This window comes from Lynx rufus, unplaced genomic scaffold, assembly GCF_022079265.1.
Source record: "Lynx rufus isolate CCGP_SWC_20201006 ecotype Redwood Valley unplaced genomic scaffold, mLynRuf1.p SCAF_4, whole genome shotgun sequence".
Taxonomy (NCBI): domain Eukaryota; kingdom Metazoa; phylum Chordata; class Mammalia; order Carnivora; family Felidae; genus Lynx; species Lynx rufus.
Window position 1 is genome coordinate 108,294,775 of NW_025814856.1, and position 21,338 is coordinate 108,316,112.

Below are 21,338 nucleotides of genomic sequence, written 5' to 3' on the forward strand. Positions count from 1 at the left end.
ATGGAGCCTGCTTGGGATTCTCTCTCTCCTCTCTCACTCTGTTTCCCCATCCCTGGTCACATGCTAGCTCTCTCTCTCTGGCTCTCTCTCTCTCTCAAAAATAAATAAATAAACATAAAAAAGTACTTGACAGTTTTCAGTAACTCCATACATAGCAGAAAAGGAGATGGTTGGACAAATTGTTGGACTAAGAGAATGGCATATTTATTGATTAGGACACACTATTCCTCTGTTTTAACAGGGACAAAAGAAAATGTAAACATTTCTCAGGCATAAATATTGTGTATTTAAAAATACTTAGGTAACTTGTTAATAAATTCTTATCTATACTACCAGAAAACTCTAATGGGCAGTACTCACTCAACAGAAAAAAATGGAAATTGTAACGGTAAGTGTACTGAAATGGAAATAATGGCCACAACTCGTGAAGTGGCAACCCTTTGGTTCCCAATATCCATTAATCATATATGAAGGTTTTCCTCATGCTAGCATTAAAAATTACTTGCCTCAGCTTTAAGATTAATTTGTATCCTTAATTTGAATGCAAATTAGTAATCAATTAATTTAATTGTTTTTAAAAGACCTAAAAGAAATGTCTCATGATACGAAGACAATGTGAATTAAGTGGCTAACTTGGAAAAAAGGGCAAATATGAGTAAGATAAAAATATGAGAAACCAGTGGGAATTTTCATAATAGTCCCAGAAGAAATGGGAATCATACATAAATCAAACTACAATGGAAAGAAAATGGCTACTCAATTGGAAAATGTCCTTTGTTCTTTTCCAAGGGGAAGGTTTCTCAAAAGTGAAGAAAGATAAAACCAGAGAGACCTAAACATTTAGGAACATATTGCAGGGAAACATGAATCCTAGGTACAGGAAAGGTCAGAATCATTTCTTTTTTTTTTTTTTTTTTTTTAAATTTTTTTTTTTTCAACGTTTATTTATTTTTGGGACAGAGAGAGACAGAGCATGAATGGGGGAGGGGCAGAGAGAGAGGGAGACACAGAACTGGAAACAGGCTCCAGGCTCTGAGCCGTCAGCCCAGAGCCCGACGCGGGGCTCGAACTCACGGACCGCGAGATCGTGACCTGGCTGAAGTCGGACGCTTAACCGACTGCGCCACCCAGGCGCCCCAGGTCAGAATCATTTCTTAGGTCTCCATCTACAAATAGGACTATTCCATGAAATCAACCTTTCCTCCAGGTGATGATGTCCAGGCAAAGTAAATATACTCACAGGAACAGCAGAGGCCCTGCTTCCCCACACCAATCAGCATGTTCAGGCAAAGATTGCAGTAGGCAGGTTTGTTAAAGTGTTTGAGTCGCCACACATGCTGTCCGTCATCCTTCACGTTCTGCGCAGGACGCAAAAGAAACAGATTTCACTTAATGAAATAAACAGTGGAATATGCAAGTGCCAATAAAATTCAGAGCTGGACTGAGGCATTTGAAGACAATCTGTTATTTCATCCCTGACTTTCTCCAAGATCGCCCAAGAGTCTAGAAAAACACATGTGCTCTAGTGGAATGAGATCCGCTAACACATCTCGGATACTATAGCAACGCACACATTCTTGTCTAATGTCAACAGTTTAACAGCATGTCCCAAACCATCATAATGACCTGGCAAACCGAGCACTCCCTAAGAAAGGGGACACGCTTGCCTCGCCTTTGAAAATTTTATACTTAGAACAATTCCAGAAAGAAGTAAATGAATAAATAAAGAGAAAACGCTCTTATTGAGTGGGAAAGCCTGACAAATACAAACTTGGAAAGAATGTTAACCCTTGCTTAGTAGTAGGAATATTCAAATTTCATGATAGGGGGTCTTAAAGGAGGCAGAGGAATGGGATGGAATGGGGTGGGAAAGAACAATTACTTAAAGGTAAGTTATTGGTGTTATTTTAAGACTTCAGTTGAGGACTACTTACACCTTATAATTTACATTAGTGTATTTTTGTATGTCACAGCTAGCAAAATTTAAAAGATAAACTTTTTTAAGGACTTAATTATATTATCATCGGACTTAATTATATTATCATCTTGTTTATTCCTCTTCCATAAAATATGAGTGATTTTGATCTTAGAAAGGTGCTAAAATATTAAAACTGTATTATGGTATTTATTTATAACAAGCACTATAGTTATTTGCTATAATAATCTTAAGTTTGAGTTAAATCACATTTTTCATAACAATTATAATTATGATTTATTCTTCTAAGTAAAACTATATAATATCATAATAGCTATTTCTCTAATAGGTATTTAATTACATCTATATTGTTCAGACTGAAGTAAAATGAAATACTAAGATGCTCCTGAATCTCTTGAATTCCTTACAAAAAGGTCAAGATACTAAATGAAATTATTAAATACCATTACTGTTCTTACTATCATTTTCTGTCCTTGCAGACCGTGTACACCATTCACCAAATTCTATCAAACTCAGATTAATTTTAGACATCACTTATTCAATGGCAACCATTATAGGACATGATTTTTCACGTTAGCCTAGTTATTATATTTTTCAGAACACATTCACCTAATAAAACTTTTTGATCACCTACTGTGTGCTGTGACATGAATACATTTTCCATAGTGGTGGGACAATATAAACATGTCCAGATCGTTTCATTTTTCTTTATACTAAAATATTAATAATAATGCTTCCTGACCACCTTTTTTTATTTCCAGTGATGAGATAAACCATCAGATTTAAAATACTTGATTAAATCCATAGTAACTAACTCTTACATTAGAACCAGAAATGTCAAATTTGCATCATAATATGAAACATTAATGAAAATGTTTCCTGGGAGATAATTCTCCATGGGTGTCTTGAATTTCTGCACATTTTGTAAGCAGAAGAACTGTCATTTTTTCCAGGTTATCTTTTTAAAGATATTTGAAAAACAGGTAGCCTTGGACAATAGAGATGGATCTCCCTACAGAGCAGAGGGCAGTTTTACTTACTGTCCAGTATAATAAAAATAATCTCTCTCTTCTAAGAAAAGGTTAAGCAGGTTTGTTTATTGCACATTATAAAAGATTTAGTTTCCCCGAGCCCGGGGATCCAAGCTCTGAGGCTGTGCACAGTGATTCCTTGTGACATGCTCCATCACCTGTGTGAGACTATAGGCCAAGAGAACTGGCTCAAACATGCAGCTCCTACCTCTTGCTGTGCTATAAATAAATGTCCTTTGTTTCTGACCCAGGTGTCTCATGTCCTCTGCCAGCATACATGAAACTTGAACAAGCTAACTTGCTAATGTGCAAGTAGGGAACTTCTTAGGCCCTTCACAGTTCTGGACAATGTTTCCGTTTTTTTGTTTTTTGTTTGTTTGTTTTGACAAACAAGCTCTCAACAAAAGCAGTTATGCTAAGGGTATTGTGGAGAGGACATCAGAAAACACTGGTGTTTTAATTTTCTTCCACAACTTAGGAAATAGTTTTTATAGTGGTGCCTGTGGCTCAGTCGGTTAAGTGCCCAACTCTTGATTTTGGCTCAGGTCATGATCCCATGGTTTCATGAGCTCAAGCCCTGTGTGGTGCTCTGCACTGAGAGTGGAGATTGAAATTCTCTCTCTGCCCCTCCCGGCTCATGCTCTCTCTGTCTCTCTCAAAATAAATAAAATAAAATAAGAAATAGTGCTTATAGTACTTTCTGAATCCAGTTCTAATTTGAGTCATGAGATTTCTAGTGTTGTTATTATATGAATGGAACATTTTATATATTTGTTTAGCATTGCTATGTTTTTCAAACTGTCTGTATTTTAAAATTTCTATTCCTTAAAATAAGAATAAAACATCCTGAGTGAAAAGTTTAAGTGAGGGGGTTGTTAATTTAATAGATATAGATACAGATATAGATATAGATACAGATATAGATATAGATACAGATATAGATATAGATATAGATATAGACACATAGGTATAGATAGGTAGATAGAAATAATACATAGATATAGAAAAAATCAGGTTAAACAAACATTCTTAAGTGAAAACAGGAAAGAAAAAAATATGGAATTTTCATATGTATTACTGTTCTTATAATCCTTGTCATTTTATTTTTAAATGAATGTCCATTACATGTGAATAAGCCTCATCTTGTTGAAGAGCACATATGGACTAAGTTAGCTGGCATTTTCCTTATCAAAAAATAAACAAGTCTGAACGTGGGTGTTCTGTCAATCAGAACACTTAGCCATGTTACAGGCTGTAACTGATGTACAAATCCATTACCCAGACATAAAATACTTTACCAAAAAACAAATTAAATAGCTTTATAGCTCTTAACCGGATACATTGCCAAAATATGCAAAGGATGAAATATGTATGTGACTTCAAGAGAAGAAATTGAAACCAGGAGCCAACTATTTCTCAGCAGTGCAAATTATACTCCAGCCCTCTGTATTTTCATGTCTTGTCTTGTTTGTCTTATTAAACTTAGTGGGGGACAGGGAGAATCTGTCCCTTATTATATTCTATCAGCCAGTAGAGCATGTCCCTAATAGTACTTCTCTTGCAAATAAATATTTATTGTCATAGAAAGGAATTCATCTTTTTAAACAAGAAATGAAGAGAAAAATCCAGAAGGCTTGATTCCTGGCCTACTATGAAAATGTGGATAAGCCATTTCACCTCTCTTCCTATTTTCCTCTCTAATAAAATGGAAACACCTACTTTCCTCTCCCAGGCTGTGGTGTGTGGTTTCATTATACAATACCTGTGAAGTCAATTTAGCTCCTCAGAAGATTGGTGTTATATAAACAGCAAATATTATTACTATCATTGGGTTGAGTTGTAACATCCCAATGTTTTAGCCAAAAGACTTGAGAAGGATGTTTGTAGGTTTACTATACTTTGTTTCATAAAAAATCTGTTCTGTTTTTCATTACCAGACATCACTTTTAGTAGAAATTTCCTCCTGATATTTACAAAACACTGTATTTTATAAGTGAAGTGGTTCAGTTCTGTGAACTGATTATGACAGAGAACTACTTAATGAAACAGAGGCAAGTTCACACAGAGAAAGAGCCCTAAGTTCCTCTTCCCTTTTTACTCCCTAGAAGTCAAAAGGAGGTTTCAAAGGCAAGAATGCCCCTTGGAAATTTTTGGAAGCTATTTCATGACCCTAATGATTTCTAAAGTTTTAGTTTTTCCCTAAATGCATCCAAGATCACATATCATGTTCAAGTGAACTAGGGCTACTATAAATAATCTCATTTTTTCAAAAGACCTGAAGGAGAAAATTTACTAATGCCATAGCCAAAATGCCCCTAATCCCCATACCGGGCCACATCCCTGTCTGTTTCAGCTGACTTCACTTAAGACACTTTTAAGAGCAAATGTTGCAAATTAATTCCAACTTATTAAATAATAATGGCCATTCAATTACCTTCCTTTTCTGCTCAAGGTCTCCAAAAAGATATAACAATATGTAAGAAAATGCTCTTTAAGACAGAAAGATGAGTTACATCAGATCTGGGCAAAGAGAATGCAGAGAGACAGTTTAAAATTCTGAGTAGAGTTGCAATCAACTGCTTATCTCCAGATCCCATTTTTAAAAGCCAGGCTCAGGACCTGCCATTCTTGGGTTCAAATGCAAATCCAAGAGCACATCACAGCACCGAGCTGGCGTCCTTGAACGACCCAACTTGGAATCTCAAGAATTGTTGCATTTATCCAGCTTCATAATTCCTTTCTAGATTGAGCAATGTATAAACAGCAGAACAACAGCTCAACCAAATTAAATTTAAAAAATAGAGTGTGAAGCATTAGTTTTCCAAATATAGCTTAGTCTATTAAGAATGCATCATCTTCGGCTCTCCATTATACTCAGAAATTTCATCAGGAAATAGACTTCATCAGAAATCAGGAGGCACACCAAGTGGTTACTTTTACTTTGCTGAGTCAGCTGAAAATATGTGTCCTAAGACATTCTGATCAACAGCAAAGTTTAAATGATGTATAGTATTTAAAGTCCAGGATTCTGAGAACACATAAAATGAAATGAAAACATATATCCACTCAAAAGCCATACATGCCAGACGTGGGCACTACAATCCAAGACTAAGAAGTTAAGGTATTCTTATTTTAAGCCAGGCTCCTACTTAAATGTGTATTTCTGTTTTTATGATAATATGAATTCAGGAATTTTCTTTGAAAAACCTAATAATGATCCAAAATTACAGATTTTAGGAATTGCAGCACTATGAATTATCTTGTTTATCTAAAAAAAAAAAAAAAGAATAACTGAGTTGAAAGAATATTTGAAAAGGAAAGGGATATTGTTGCCTAGTTTCTTTTTATGTATCTAGAGAGAATGACTGGCTGGCACAAAAATGACCTAGTTAGTTAGTAACAGAGCCAAGGTAAAGATCAATTTGATGAAGTTCACTGCTACCGTACTATCTCTTCATTAGTCCACATGTCTTGTTGGGGTTGTCTAACTGAGCTAAATAAAAAGATATTAGATTCCTTTCTCCTAAATGACTAAATATAAATTAATACTCTTTCTGTTTCTAATATGACAGATAAGCGACAGAATAAATCATGGGTCAGAAAACTATGGCCTGTGGGTAAAATCTGACTAGCAAGCTGTTTTTGTAAATAAGGTTTTCCTGGAACACAGCTTTGCTCTTTCCTTTACTTAGTTCCTGTGATTACTTCTGTGCCAGCCATATGGTGGAAATGAGCAACTGCAACAAAGACCTTATAAATAAATGACTCTGCTTCAGGTATAATAAAAATCACAAGTGCCACCCAAACTCTCAGTTTTCCTTCAGATGTAACAGACTGTACTATTTCATACTGGGTTTGCTAAGTTTCATGGCCTTTTTTTTTTTAATTTTTAATTTTTTTTTACATTTATTCATTTTTGAGAGACAGAGAGAGACAGAGCACAAGCAGGGGAGGGACAGAGAGAGAGGGAGACACAGAATCCGAAGCAGGCTCCAGGCTCTGAGCTGTCAGCACAGAGCCTGATGCGGGACTCGAACTCAAAAGCTGTGAGATCATGACCTAAGCCGAAGTCAGATGCTTAACTGACTGAGCCACCCAGGCGCCCCTCATGGACTTCTTATAATAGAAAAGAAATGACTCTTACTCTCTAGCATTTGATATAGAATCAGGTTCTGATAAACTACATTTGTGATTTTGCTGCCAAAACAGATAGTACTTGAAATAGAGTAAATATTTAAAGTCTATTGATGGAGAAAAATAAACTACCATGAAATCACAACTGTTCTGCTTTGCATTAGAAGTAAGGATTTCTCTCCCAGGACAATGTTCTTATCTGTGTAATTTGGCTAGTACACCACAGTCACTTTCAAATGCACTGTGGTATTTAACAAGCACTATCAATTAGAATCTACTCCCTGAGCTCATAATTGACAGAAGACAAGAATGTATAGGACAACATAACAAGACTGGCTGCACAATAAATGGCTGGATTCAACCTAAAGCTTCTAGATTTCCAATTTGATTAGCAAAAGGGGGGGGGGCTTGGGGGGTGGAAGGGGGAAATGGCATCATGAATCAAATTCTCTACAGGTAATAACATAACACATTAACTGCCTACAGAAAAGGAAATAAATCTCAATTACTAAAAAAAGGCCCTCATCACTCAGTTGTCATTGTGTCATTCCTGCTTTGTATAACACTTTCCATGCTTCGGAATTAAAAAGCTGTTTCTAACAAATAAATGCTCTGTTTTGTGATCATAATTACATGGCTTATACATTTTATTAAAAGACAATTTAAAACATTATTGGCTTATTCTTTTTTTAAAAAGCAAAGGAAAAGGGATATTACTCTCAGAATTCTTTATAGAGGAAAAATTCCATCTCCTATTTAAGTTGATCAGTAAATGTTAAACGATGTAGCCATGCCATCTAGTGGCTTTCACTGGAAACACAATTTTGGAACATAGGTCTGGTTACTACTTTGAAACCCTAAATGGATTTCTCCTGTTAAACTCCAAAAACATCTCATATTACTAAAAACACAAAATATAAATTTAAGAACATGATTATAAAGTATATTAGGTATGCTTAGCCTGATAGAAATTCATGACAAAGAATTTTCATTCAGTTGAAATAAATTTACTGCTACATTAGAAACTGATGAAGTATTGTATTTGTTTAAAATAATCTGAATTGGGGGCGCCTGGGTGGCGCAGTCGGTTAAGCATCCGACTTCAGCCAGGTCACGATCTCGCGGTCCGTGAGTTCGAGCCCCGCGTCAGGCTCTGGGCTGATGGCTCAGAGCCTGGAGCACGTTTCTGATTCTGTGTCTCCCTCTCTCTCTGCCCCTCCCCCGTTCATGCTCTGTCTCTCTCTGTCCCAAAAATAAAAAAACGTTGAAAAAAAAATTAAAAAAAAAATAAAATAAAATAATCTGAATTAAATCTATCAGGACTTGTGGATTGTATTTACCCATGCTATTTTCACAACCTTATAAATAATATATATATAAATATATATATATAAAATTATAAAAAAATCTAAACAACTGTTTCCTTAGAAGAACATCATTTCAAAATCTTTATGTAATATTTTAAAAATAGATGACTAAGTGTGCATTTCTGCATTTTGCTGTCCAGCATACCAAATACCAAATAGTGTACTTACTCATTCCCATACATTCTCTCATACTAAAATTTCCATAAATATTTAGAATAAATGTAATTGTAGCTTTAAAAATATAAAATTCTCTTTGAGGGAAATGTTATTATCAGAACTTCTTAACTAGCATATGACAACTTTTTCTGTTTAAAGTATACCTTACTCCTTAAAATGTTAACTTTTGTTAATTTTCTTTTTGTTTTCTCCTGATTTATTTACATATAGTTTAATCAGGTGTATTAAACAATTAAACAAATATTTAAAATATAGAGATATACAACAGGTTCTTACCAAAAGATATCAGGTTATGTATTGTATGAGAACATCAGATATAAGAAAAAACTCCCTCATTAATTTTCAAAATGTAGAAATATATATCTATTAACAATAAGATCTACTTTGTTTTAATAAATTATTTACTTTAAGGATAACTTCCTTGTATATAATCTATTAGCAATTTTTCTTTGCCTTCCTATGACCATATCTAAAATCCTATGGGCCTCATGAGGGGTAAGCTTAACCTAAATGTGAAAGAATTTGAACAATCAGGTGAAAAAGAGAGAAATGCTACTTTCCTAAAGCCCACATATATATTCCCACACCCATATGTAAAAGTGTACAAACATATTTGTGTATATTCTCATATGTCTTACAAATACAGACTGTAAGATTTCACGAGGGCTTTAAAAAATTTGGTCTCTTCTCATAAATATGGAGAACAAAAAGAGGGTTACTAGAGGGGATATGGGAGGGGAGATGAGCTACATGGGTAAGGGGCATTAAGGAATCTACTCCTGAAATCATTGTTGCACTACATGCTAACTAATTAGGGTGTAAATTTAAAAAAAAATAAAATTAAAAAAATTTTGGTCTCTTGAGTAACTGTGGTATAGTCTTGAATCTGCAACGTTGTTAGCTCTGGTAACAAGTAAGTATGAAAAGTTTTGGAGTCAGCAGCAAAATGGTGGACGTGATGTTCTTGCATTTCAAAATTCTAAATATTTTATGTGTTATGGTGGTTTCCATAAGTAATGTTCTTTAAATCTTAGTATACATTTTATTATATGCACATTAGAATTAATTCTTTTTATTAATGCTACATACAAAAATCCAATAGTGACTCATTGACTTTGATTATTGAAATTGACATCAAGACCCGGCAGCAAGATTCAGTTTCAAAGTCACTGTTATATCCCATTCTAAACTTAGGTTCATTTATTTTCCGGCAAACCACTTTTTAATTACCACTGGAAGCAATGATATAAGAAAACTTTTGATAGGCTTAGAATGAAAGGCTGGCTGATCTGATGATACGTAAGAAAAAATTATGTTTCAGATATACTCTTAACTACCTCAGTATATAATTGGCTTCTCCAAGTATTGGTTATCAATAAAATAGATTTTCTTCATGGGGATGGTGATTATGGAATGAGAAGGAGCACCACAAGAACCACAGACTGTAATAATATTGGGGAGTTTCTTGCAGTAAATAAAATGAGAAGGTCAATATTTTTTTTCAAACTAGATCATCTTTTAAATAGAGAAAAAAAAGAAATTACATATTAAATAATAAAGCAATACCTAAAATGAATCAATGTGTTTGTGGCAAGTATTAATCACAACTTATTATGACACTGCACTGTGGTATACTTATTAAAAGGTCCAGGCACTCACTACATGCTTAATGACAGAAAATGGCCAAATCAATTTATAATCAAAATGTGTAATGGAGCACCCCACTGACTTACCACCAGGCCACCCTCTTTGTGTAAATGCTTACATTTTCCAAGCCCAGGAGCACAAGAAGTGGAATTGTTGTCATTCCTCCTTGGATCCATTCCTCCAGAGAGACTGTTCCATCATGATCATAGTCTATTTCTTCCATCATCTCATGGAGGATCTGGAGTAGAAGAGATGAGGGAAAGCTTGCAGTGAATCAATAAAATACATTTCAAAAGAAAGAATAAAGCATTGCAATGAATTGGCTAAAACAAACTGACCAGCAACTAATTGCAGAGTAGAGATAAATATCTAGGTAAGTTGGTAAAGCGTTAATCCAAAAACTGTGGCTATCGTGGCTTTGTTATGATTTCTGGAACTTGACCACCTATGATGTTCATCTTGTAGGAATAACTGCTTAACTTTTTAATACTTTCTCAGTGAATGATACAGCTAAAACAAGAGGGTATCTTTAATTTAAGGGTGAAAGTGGTCTTTAATTGCTTTCTCTAGATTTTTAAAATTCATGTATATGCCAGAAAATGTCTGAACAAATTAACTTCATGGCAAAGAGCTGAAGTAATTCTTTGCTAAGTGGTAAGGGGTGGAGGAATTAAGTTGCTTTTAATTGTCTATCAGAACTTAATAAATCCAAGAAGTTAAACCATCAAGTCATTTTTGATTAGGTTTCTTTTCTAAAGTTGACTTGTATGGAATGTCTCAAAATGTTCTCTACAGTGTTTGTTGGTAATACAACTATCTCTTTTACAGTGGTAATATCAGTATTTAATCCAATGTATTTAATAAGTATGTTAATATACTGAAAGCTTTTTCAAAGAGCATCCAGAATGTATACTAAGTATCACATAGGGGCTGTTAATATTACATGAGCAGAAAGTATATGTGTGTTCCAAACATATTACCCTTGCTTTCTGGGGAGGTGAAGTATTTCCATCTAATAGCACCAAAATGGTAATACAGAAATTTTAATCGATTCAGCAAAAAAAAAAAAAAAGATACACGGAGAGCATTAGAACAAAAATTTGAAAGATGCAATAAATGAAATACTTGATATGTTGATACAGTGTTGTTTGCCTAAAAACTCCTGAACTTAGTTGATTGGTGTGGTTCCTCATGAAGTATTTGAAAATCAGGTTATTTTCCTTCATACACACCTAAAGGTAGGTATTGAGAAACAAGAGACTTTTTGGAACAAATGGTGCTGAAATAATCATTTTATTATTCTCCAAATGAAAAACTGGGGAAATTATTTAGAATTTAGCAAAAAGGTAGAAGATACTGTTAAAATCTCCTGCCCCTTGAACGTACTTTGATGAACTAGTAGAAAGAATAAATAAGAAGAAAACTAAAACACAGAGCATTGTTTCAGGTGGTTGTACCTCATACATCTAATGTTAGAGCCTGGGTTCATTTTTTAAAAACCTTTTCCAAGGACGTCTCAATATTCCCCATTAACTGCCATGAACCTCAAATGTTCAATTGTTTTTATTCATATGTGTAGATTTATCAGGTGTCTGACAATGTGCACAAATGTACACACTGGTTTAAAACAGGCAGAGTTGCCGAATCATTAGGCAGGATGAGGCATGCCGTTCCCCATGATGGCAAACACACTGCACAAGGTAAGTCATTTTATCTTCACTTTCTACTATTTATACTACTCACAGAGGTGACAGATTTATCAGTGTGTGCTGCAAATGACAAATAATGCCATGCAGTTTATTATTTATATTTTCTAGTAGGGATCTGTCATAATTAGACGGCCCAGCCACCAAATGTTCCCTTCCTGAAATCATCCACATCTCCCTTTTACTCAAATGTACAGCCTGCCAATATTTTGGGGGAGAGAAAGCAGTAGTGCTGCTTTCAGCTTTAAAATCTAATATAAAAAACATCTTCCTTCTTTCCATGGCTCCAGTGAGGACAAGAGACTTGACTGAAAGATGTACCATATTTACAGGTATTAAGGTGAGTAGGATGGACAAAGCTGTTTTAGATGAACATAACCCCAAAGGACAAAAGAACTTAAAAGTCCCTTAATTTCAGTGAAAATAGTACTAAGATGAATCAAGCAGTATTCTTAGAATTAAATACCATTCTTTTATTATTGAATATAAAAACTGCAACCTTGTTCATGATATCTGCTATGCATCATGTGCACAGCATGTGTATTTCCACATCCCTCAAAAAAGAAAAACCAGTTGACTTAAAACTTGGAAACCTTAATCCCAGTAAGAATGGTGCCCTCCTTTATAGGTGACATTGCATATAATTTTGTTGTAATTTACTGGCGTTAGTTTCCAAAGCAAAGGGAATGCTATCTCAGCTCTCCTATCACATAATCATGTCATTATCATGCCATTATAAGGCTTTTAAAATTCATATAAAATGCAAACCATTAAAATAAATTGATTTCTATTTGCTTAACTCATTTATAATTTGCTCGACTTAGTTGGTTTCAAGAATAAACTAAAGTCAATAACATACTTATCAACTCCCCCCAAAATATTACTTGTAGCAAAAGTCACAGATTCTAATCAAGTATGTTTTAATATACATTTGAATAATGCTGTAAAAATAAGTTTTTTTTAATTTTTTTTTAACATTTTATTTATTTTTGAGACAGGGAGAGACAGAGCATGAACAGGGGAGGGGCAGAGAGAGGGAGACACAGAATCTGAAACAGGCTCCAGGCTCTGAGCTGTCAGCACAAAGCCCGACGCGGGGCTCGAACTCACGGACCGCGAGATCGTGACCTGAGCCAAAGTCGGCTGCTTAACCAACTGAGCCATCCAGGCGCCCCAATAAGGTTTTTTTTTTAATGTTCTTACAAGCATTGTTAGATACCATTTCTTTAAACAATAGATTAAAATTTTCTAGCCCTATCTTTAACCAGCTTAAGTGCTACAGGGAAGTTACTTTAACATTCTGAGGTCTCAATTCCTCATCTGTAAAATGAATAAAATAGTAGTGTCTACTTCAGAGAGTTGCAAGTGTTGAATAACATATATACAGGGAATAATACAATGCCATACACAGTAAACTATCATCTTCTTGACTGAGTTCACCTTCTTTTAGAATCAATATTTAGCTATTTCCATACGAGGAAAATCATAGAGATCATGAAAAACACACATCATTTCTGACTTTTTTATGGCATGGCACAACTTTGGCAGTGTTCATCAGCAGCCTGTTTACCGACAGATATTTGAGGCCACCATTCAAATTAATTTCCATGAAGAAGAAAAGGAAAATTTACTGTTTAGAACTTCAGAACAGCACATACACATTTTCTTGTTCAGAATCCATTTTCAGCACTGAATAGAAAGAGTAACTTAGAGTTATCAAAGGAAAATATCAAATGACAGGAGTATCTTCAAGTTCCAAAAATAAACAAACAAAACAAAACCCAAAAGACAAAGGGGTCTTTTAGAATGTAGCCAACAGTTAAAGCATTCCTATACCTACTGGATTAAGTTCAGTGACATCCCATTCAAGGTACTCTGCGACATGCATCATCTGACTGATGATATTTTCTAGTTCCTGGAGAGAAGAGAGGGAGAGGGGGAGAGAGGGGGAGAGAGAGAGAGAGAGAGAGAGAGAGAGAGAGAGAGAATATGGATATGAATACAAGGTCTTTGTAAATTTTTCAAACTTTTACTTACAAGAATTGTTTTCTTTAACATGTAGCTCAAAAACTAAAGGAGTTACATGATTAATTTATACATATTATATAGAATTTATATATCTATATAGTAATTTATATACACATGTAATATATCCTTTTAACAGTCTGATTAACTATACATAAAAGATGAACTTGAATACAAATTCATTTTGTACTTTGTCTAGAAATCTTCACCAGGAGAGGGCACCAACTGCACAAAAAAAGATTTTCTTCCAATAGAAGATTTTTTTAAGGACGAAAATCTGTCTTGGGAAAGAAAATCTGATCAAAGAAGAGACATGCATATTTTCACAAGATGTGATGTTTAAGTCACAAGCATCCTGACCCTATGGCTTGGAAACAGGTGTGGAAGGATGAAAGGAAGTGTTTGAGGGCAACTGAGAAGTTTATTTTTATTCTGATACACAGAGAATGTATATTGACTATTCTAGTCATTAAGTGGTATAATTTGCTCTGCTAGAGGTGCGTTCAAGGGTCAAAGTTTAGAGGCTAAGTACATGTAAAGTTTATTTTATGAGGAAATAGAATTTTAGTTAGAATCTTCATATTATTCTGCTCAAGTGTCAACTCTTTGAACAACGGCTAGTTAATACATATGACTTGACTAAACAAATTAAAACATTTGCTCATAACTATTTATTTAATGCTTTAATTGTTCCCTGTCTCCAGAATAGATTAAATATGCTTTGTAAATGCTAGTAATTTTAAATGTAGTCAATGATGTAATTAAAATTGTTGTTACAGTATAATAATGTAAAACTTTATACTTCTTATAGTATAAAAGCATAAGGTTTGAAAGCATATTAATCAAAGATAACTCTACTCAATCTAATTTCTAATCTACTAATCTCAATCTCTGATCTAATATATGTACTTAACACTTATAAAGTGAAGAAGGAAATACGGTAAAAGAGGTTTTCTTTTGGGAGATAATGGATCCCTATAAAAAACTGATGGAAGCTACCCTACCATTCTCTAGAAAAATGTAATCATGAAAATGTTGCTTGTGTAACACAGGTTGCCCCAGAAAAACATACACATATGAATGTGTTTACTTAATACAGATAAGAAAAATTTTAAACTAGTGTACCTTGGAATTATAGGCTAGAATTGTGCGTGTGTGTGTGTGTGTGTGTGTGTGTGTGTGTGTGTTACTCTGTCTTTGCCTACATATATATGCCTTAGTGGTTTAGAAAGGTTAAACGTCCCTGGATATGTTTTTAGGAACACAAACTATTTCTAGTGGACTATTATGTAGGCATGTTTAATTGACATCAGATAAGTCAACTAACCTAAGACTCGGTTTCCTCATCAGTAAAATGACTATTCTAATCTTACCTAGTTTGTAGAGTTGCTGCAAAGAGTAAACATGCTATGATATGAAATACATTTATGCCACCTGGCATAGTGCGAGGGATCAATAAATATTAACTAGCATTATTACACAACAGTGGTCATTTTTCAAAGTATCAATTTTCCTATGCCTTGCCTCCACTATGTGAAGTGTTATACCTTTTCAATTCCAAGACAAATGACATCAGCATGTGCAATTTCAACCTGACAGTGAAGGCAATATACTGTTGTAGTAGGTTGTATGGAGAAAACCATAGAAACAAAATTCAGACCCTTAATTACAAAACAGACTACTTGAATCATAAATAAATTTATTTATCCCCAATTCATTGTTTAATATTGTATGTATAGTTATAAATATTGTTGGAAATATACTGAATGTTAACAACAACAACAAAAATGGCCAGAGACCAAAAAAGCATTTAATTTAATTTTCAAATCAGCTGCCAAACCGTGGCTAAAAGTCTAGTAAAGAAACATCTTTTTAATTTAATTAAACAGAAACATTAAATAAAACAAATTTGCATTGAAATATAATTTGTATCAATATAGTCAGAAGTGCTACAATAAGCATATGGAAATATCTAGAAAAGTCTAAACTCCTAGCTGTGAAGTGCCACCAGAAAATGAGCAAATGTATCGTGTAGCTTAATATTCCTAAATGGAAAACTGCACACTACCAGGCACTTAAAAATGATAGCATTTGAAAAACTGGAGGGACTTAAATAAGAAATGCTACAATCACAGCATCAATTTAGATGGGTGGTCATTTCCTAAATTAGGAATTATACGTTTTTATCTCTCTCTGGAGAAGCTAATGTGCCATTATCGTACTCAGCATTACATAAATATGTATCCAACTTCATTGCTTTGCCTGTAGAATCCTGTTTGGTTCTGTTAGAGGGAGGTATATCAGATGATGAGAGAAACTCACTCATTATCAGAAGTAATGCTCATTTTAATCAATTTAAAAATATCAAAACATTTGTTTTTTAATGTACCTGAATACTTCAAAATTTCCACAACCTGACATTTATTATTTTATTAATATTCTTATATTTCCTTTATGGAATAGGCAATGATATAATATGAAAAATATATGATTAGGAAATGTAAATGCATTATTGGATGGAACCTGAAATGGATTTTCAATTGAGGCACTGATTCGTGCAGTAAAATTAAGAATCTAACTGCTCTGAAAACTAACACTTATTTGTGTATATTACAAATAAAATAAACATTTAATTATTCATTTCAATTAAGTCATACAGAGATCGTATTTTTTTCCTATTGCTTTTTATGACTAAAATGATAAAGAATACAGTTTGCATTTATATTAGATGAGACATTTTAAAAAGGAGAGTTGGTCAAATCAATTTTTAAATATATGTATGTATTTTAACAGCATATATATGACCAAAAGACTTTAAAATGTGGCAAATGATAACATGATTGAATTGACTTTATAATTTCTTTTAATTCTACTGGTATTCTCGATAATTTCCTTAGTGTCAAACCTCAGATTTTTTTTTTCTTTCTAGATCAGTGATCTCAACTTTCTCATGTATTATTCAAACAAGGTTGGGGTCTTTTTTTTATTGTCCCATGCATAAAAGTCACTTTTTTCTAGTAAAATAATTCAATAGAACAATTGTAATCCTAACAGCCTTTTCAGATCATTCTCTTTCAAAAATTCAGATGATAAAAATGCTGTGTGAGTGCATGGAAATTATATTAAGTGTGTCTTCTGTGGTAATAGCTATAAATTTATTCATTGCATTTTTCAGAACAAACTGCTTTGAAACTTTTACAGAAAATTTGAAGAAAAAAAATTACCGAGCTGTCCAGGAAGCCATTCCCATCTGTGTCATAGAGGCGAAACATAACTAGAAATAAAAGAGGTGTTGAAAAAAATATTATAGGTAAGTGAGATCAATGTTAGGATAACACAGATTCTTCAAAATTTATTTTCTGTTGAAAGCAAATATTCAATCCTCTCCTACTCAAAGCAATTGATCTATGGGATCATTTATCAAACTAAGTGGCAAATGAATTCATCAGTTAACAAAAATATGAAATATCAGATACAAGGTCTATCAATTTTTGTTATGTATCTAGAAAACACTAAGAGGTACTATTCTTTGCTCATTTTTTTAATTACAAGATCATTAAATGAAAACTCAAAAATGAAAGAAGGAGTTTAGACATTCAGAGTACAGATATTAAAGGGCAGAGTGAATAAGAAGAAAGATGTGATTTGGAGGTGTGTAACCCAAATTCGGAATGGGTGATTCTCTAGTACATGAGCATAGTCAAACCCTGTTTTCTTCTCTGTAAAATGAGAGTAACTACCCTGTCATAAAACACACTTGTGAAAGTTAAGTGAGGTGATACACATAAATGCATATCCAAAGCTGTCAGTCAGTACACAAATGTAAGCCCTTGTTTTGATTGATCCCTAAGCAGTATGGGAAAGGATTAGTGCAAAACAAGGGAATTTTTCTGATGGAGGACAACAAGACACAAATGCATTACTACCACGGTTATAATGGTGTATTTGTTGCAGTCTGAGAGGTAGTTTCATAGGGTACCCACTCTTTGAACTAATGAGTCAGGAAAAGGGAAGTGCTGTCTCTGTGGTAGCCAGCACAGGAAAGCCAGAGGACAGTGGGTCTCAATGGCCTGAGGATTCCCTCATAAATTCACATACCACCAGGAGACCACAGAAGAGGCTGCAGGTGCCATTTTGAGATAAACAGAGAAGACTGACACAGCTGTTAAAACAGAGGAGTGGAAGTGAGAGTTTTTGTTGGGTTTGCATAATTTCTGGGAGAATCTTGATGTCTGAGGTCTACCATATTAAATAAAGACATTGATAACAAGGGGGCATAATTATGCAATGGCCTTGATCATATATCTGTAATTATTATTTTTGTATTTAAAAACAATCATTATACTTCACCAATCTAAGATATGGTTATTTATTTATAAGATGTATAGCCGGTCTGCATACAACGAACTGGAAAAAATGCTTGCAATGTAACTATCATATACTATTTATTGTAAAACGCGAAAAGACTTTAAAGATGTTAAAATGTAAGGGGAAAGTGTGTACCTATTGAGTTAAGGAACATAACGTTAGGCTGGCTAATGATGTAAATATCTTTATTTGCAAACCATGATGATTACTCTCTCTTGTGTACTCAATAAATGACAAAAATTCAGAAAGAAAAAAACCTACCACAACATGGATACTAAGATTTTCCAGAAAAAAGCAGAAAATAAAACTCACTTGTTAAGCGGCAGGAATTCATTCACACATCGCCCAAAGAACGGTTTCAGTGCAGGGAACAAGGAAAAGACTTACAAAAGTCTAACTTTATTTATTTATGTATCTTTATTTATTTATTTAAGTTTGTTTATTTTTTAGAAAAGCGGGACAGACACACACACACGCACACACACACACAGAAAGAGAGAGAGAGAGAGAGGGAGAGGGAGAGGGAGAGGGAGAGGGAGAGAGAGGGAGAGGGAGAGAGAGAGACTGACTCAAGTAGGCTCCCTACTGTCAGCACAGAGCCGATTCAGATCTGGAACTCCTAAACCATGAGATCATGACCTGAGCGGAAGTCAGATAGCTTAATCCACCGAGGCACCAAGCCTAACTGTATTTTAGAATGGGGGGTACTGGTGACTCTATTAATCCTATCTTATTGTAGTAATCCTTATTGTAATAAATGACTATGAAACCATTTTCACATGGTCGGATATATGGAGCTCTACACTTCTTGGTAAACCCCACTGGAAACATAACCTCAAAAATACACACACAAGTGGACTCTGTGCGGGGGTATCTGCCATTTATTTTTGGCACCGTCTGCAACTTCTTTCTATGTTCTTAAAGCCACACGTTACAAAACACAGTAACAGATGACCTGAAGGGAGAGTTTTGCACATGACGTCGGCTCTACTATTGAGAAGAAAAACCTTGTTAATCGATCAGATGCTAGTGACCCAAGAAAAAATGTGCTATACAAATTCATTCTGGTGATGTGAGGCAGGAGTAGCAGTAATCAGAGAGAGTGCATTCGGAGTCCTGGATGTGTTAGGACTGTTGGCAATGAACAGTGCTCTCCCTGTGCACGGAGCGGCAGCAATGGGACTTTTCCCCAGTCCAATTCTGTACTTAAGTTCACCACTGATCCTAGAAAAGTATCCTCCAGATCTGGTTCTCTGCCTCTACTAATGATTCTCTGTGTTCCTCGATATCATTAAAAAAACAATAACCAGCTTTATTAAAAATCAAATTAAAATTAGGGTGCCTTGGTGGCTTGGTCGGTTGAGCGTCACACTTCGGCTGCAGTCATGACCTCACAGTTCATGGGTTCCAGTCCTGAATCGGCTCTATGCTGTCAGCACGGAGCATGCTTAGGATACTCTGTCCTCCTGTCTGCCATCCCCCCCCCCCCCCCCCCGCTTATGTGTTCTCTCTTTCTCTCTCTCAAAAATAAATAAACCTTACAAAAATCCTAAAGATAGGATATTTTTTTAAAAGTTAAATTAATTAAAAACTAACCTGTTTTTCTGTCTTGCCCAGTTATATTGTGCATTCAACATTGGTACTTAGTTCACATCAGACATAAAGGTTAGATCAAGATAAATTTTAAGTGTAAATTGAACTTAAAAAAAAATGTGACTTTAATTTTAACACTAAAGCTAAATTATAAAGCTTCTAGAAGAAAATACAGGAAAATATCTTTACAACCTTAAGGTAAGCCAATATGGACCATCAATTATTATATTTTTTTTAATAGGTAGGGGCGCCTGGGTGGCTCAGTCAGTTAAGTGTCCGACTTCCGCTCAGGTCATGATTTCAGGGTCGTGAGTTCGAGCCCCGCGTCAGGCTCTGTGCTGACCGCTCGGAGCCTGGAGCCTGTTTCAGATTCTTTGTCTCCCTCTCTCTGACCCTCCCCCGTTCATGCTCTGTCTCTCTCTGTCTCAAAAATAAATTAAAAAAAAAAAAGCTAAAAAAATAAGTAATAGGTAAATTAAGCTTCATCAGAATTAGAACTTCTATTCATCAAAAGATAAATAAGAGAAAGAAAGGGAAAAAAAGGAAAGAAAGAAAGAAAGAAGGAAAAAGAAAAATAAGAACAAAATAATCCAGCCACAAATTAAAGAACTTTTAAAAACACAGATGTCTGATAAAGGGCTTATTTCAAAAATATATTAACAAACTCTATAGCTTAGTAATAAAATGACAACCCAAATAAGAGAGAGTCAAAAAATATTGAACAGATATTTCAAAAATGGAAGATACATGAATAGTCGGTCAAAATGAAGTGTTCAAGATCATCAATCATAAACAAAATAAAAATTTAAGCCACAGAGACCACCATACACCTATTAAGAAGACTCTGGAATTCAAAAAAATTAAACAAACAAATTCAAACAAATTAAAAAAATACTATGTCCAAATTGTGTTCCCAGTAGAGATGTTGGTCTGAAAGTTTTTTCATTATTGTCTAAAGTAGAAGTCCTGACATCTTTTTGAATAATTTCTAAACACACTGACAGCGGGTAATGGTTGCTTATGAATTCTCTTTATTTCATCAAGGAAAAAGGTGGAAAAATAAAAGTTCTAGTCAATAAGAATAGCAATCATATAAACGGCATGCATATATTGAACAGTAAATCTAACATACTCTAAATCTGACCAAGTCTAAATCAAGAATTTCTTCCTTCCTTCCTTCCTTCCTTCCTTCCTTCCTTCCTTCCTCCCTCCCTCCGTCCCTCCCTCCCTGCCTCTTTCTTAATTCCTTCCTTCCTTCCTTCCTTCCTTCCTTCCTTCCTTCCTTCCTTCCTTCTTTCCTTCCTTTCCCCCTAATAAGAGAGAGAAATTCTAGGATTTTAGTTTCCAGAGACAA

General features: G+C 34.5%; 1 protein-coding gene across 6 annotated transcripts in view; it reads right to left on the reverse strand.

Annotated features, from left to right (window-relative positions):
- DGKB (diacylglycerol kinase beta) overlaps nt 1–21,338 on the reverse strand; it is a 647,032-nt gene that overhangs the window by 501,607 nt on the left and 124,087 nt on the right. For all 6 annotated transcript variants that reach the window (XM_047096393.1, XM_047096391.1, XM_047096390.1 and 3 more), the window contains 4 exons: nt 17,248–17,297; nt 13,839–13,913; nt 10,411–10,530; nt 1,241–1,358 (listed from right to left, as the gene is read on the reverse strand). In XM_047096393.1, coding sequence (XP_046952349.1) covers nt 1,241–1,358; nt 10,411–10,530; nt 13,839–13,913; nt 17,248–17,297 — 363 coding nt within the window. The remainder of the gene's footprint in view (nt 1–1,240; nt 1,359–10,410; nt 10,531–13,838; nt 13,914–17,247; nt 17,298–21,338) is intronic.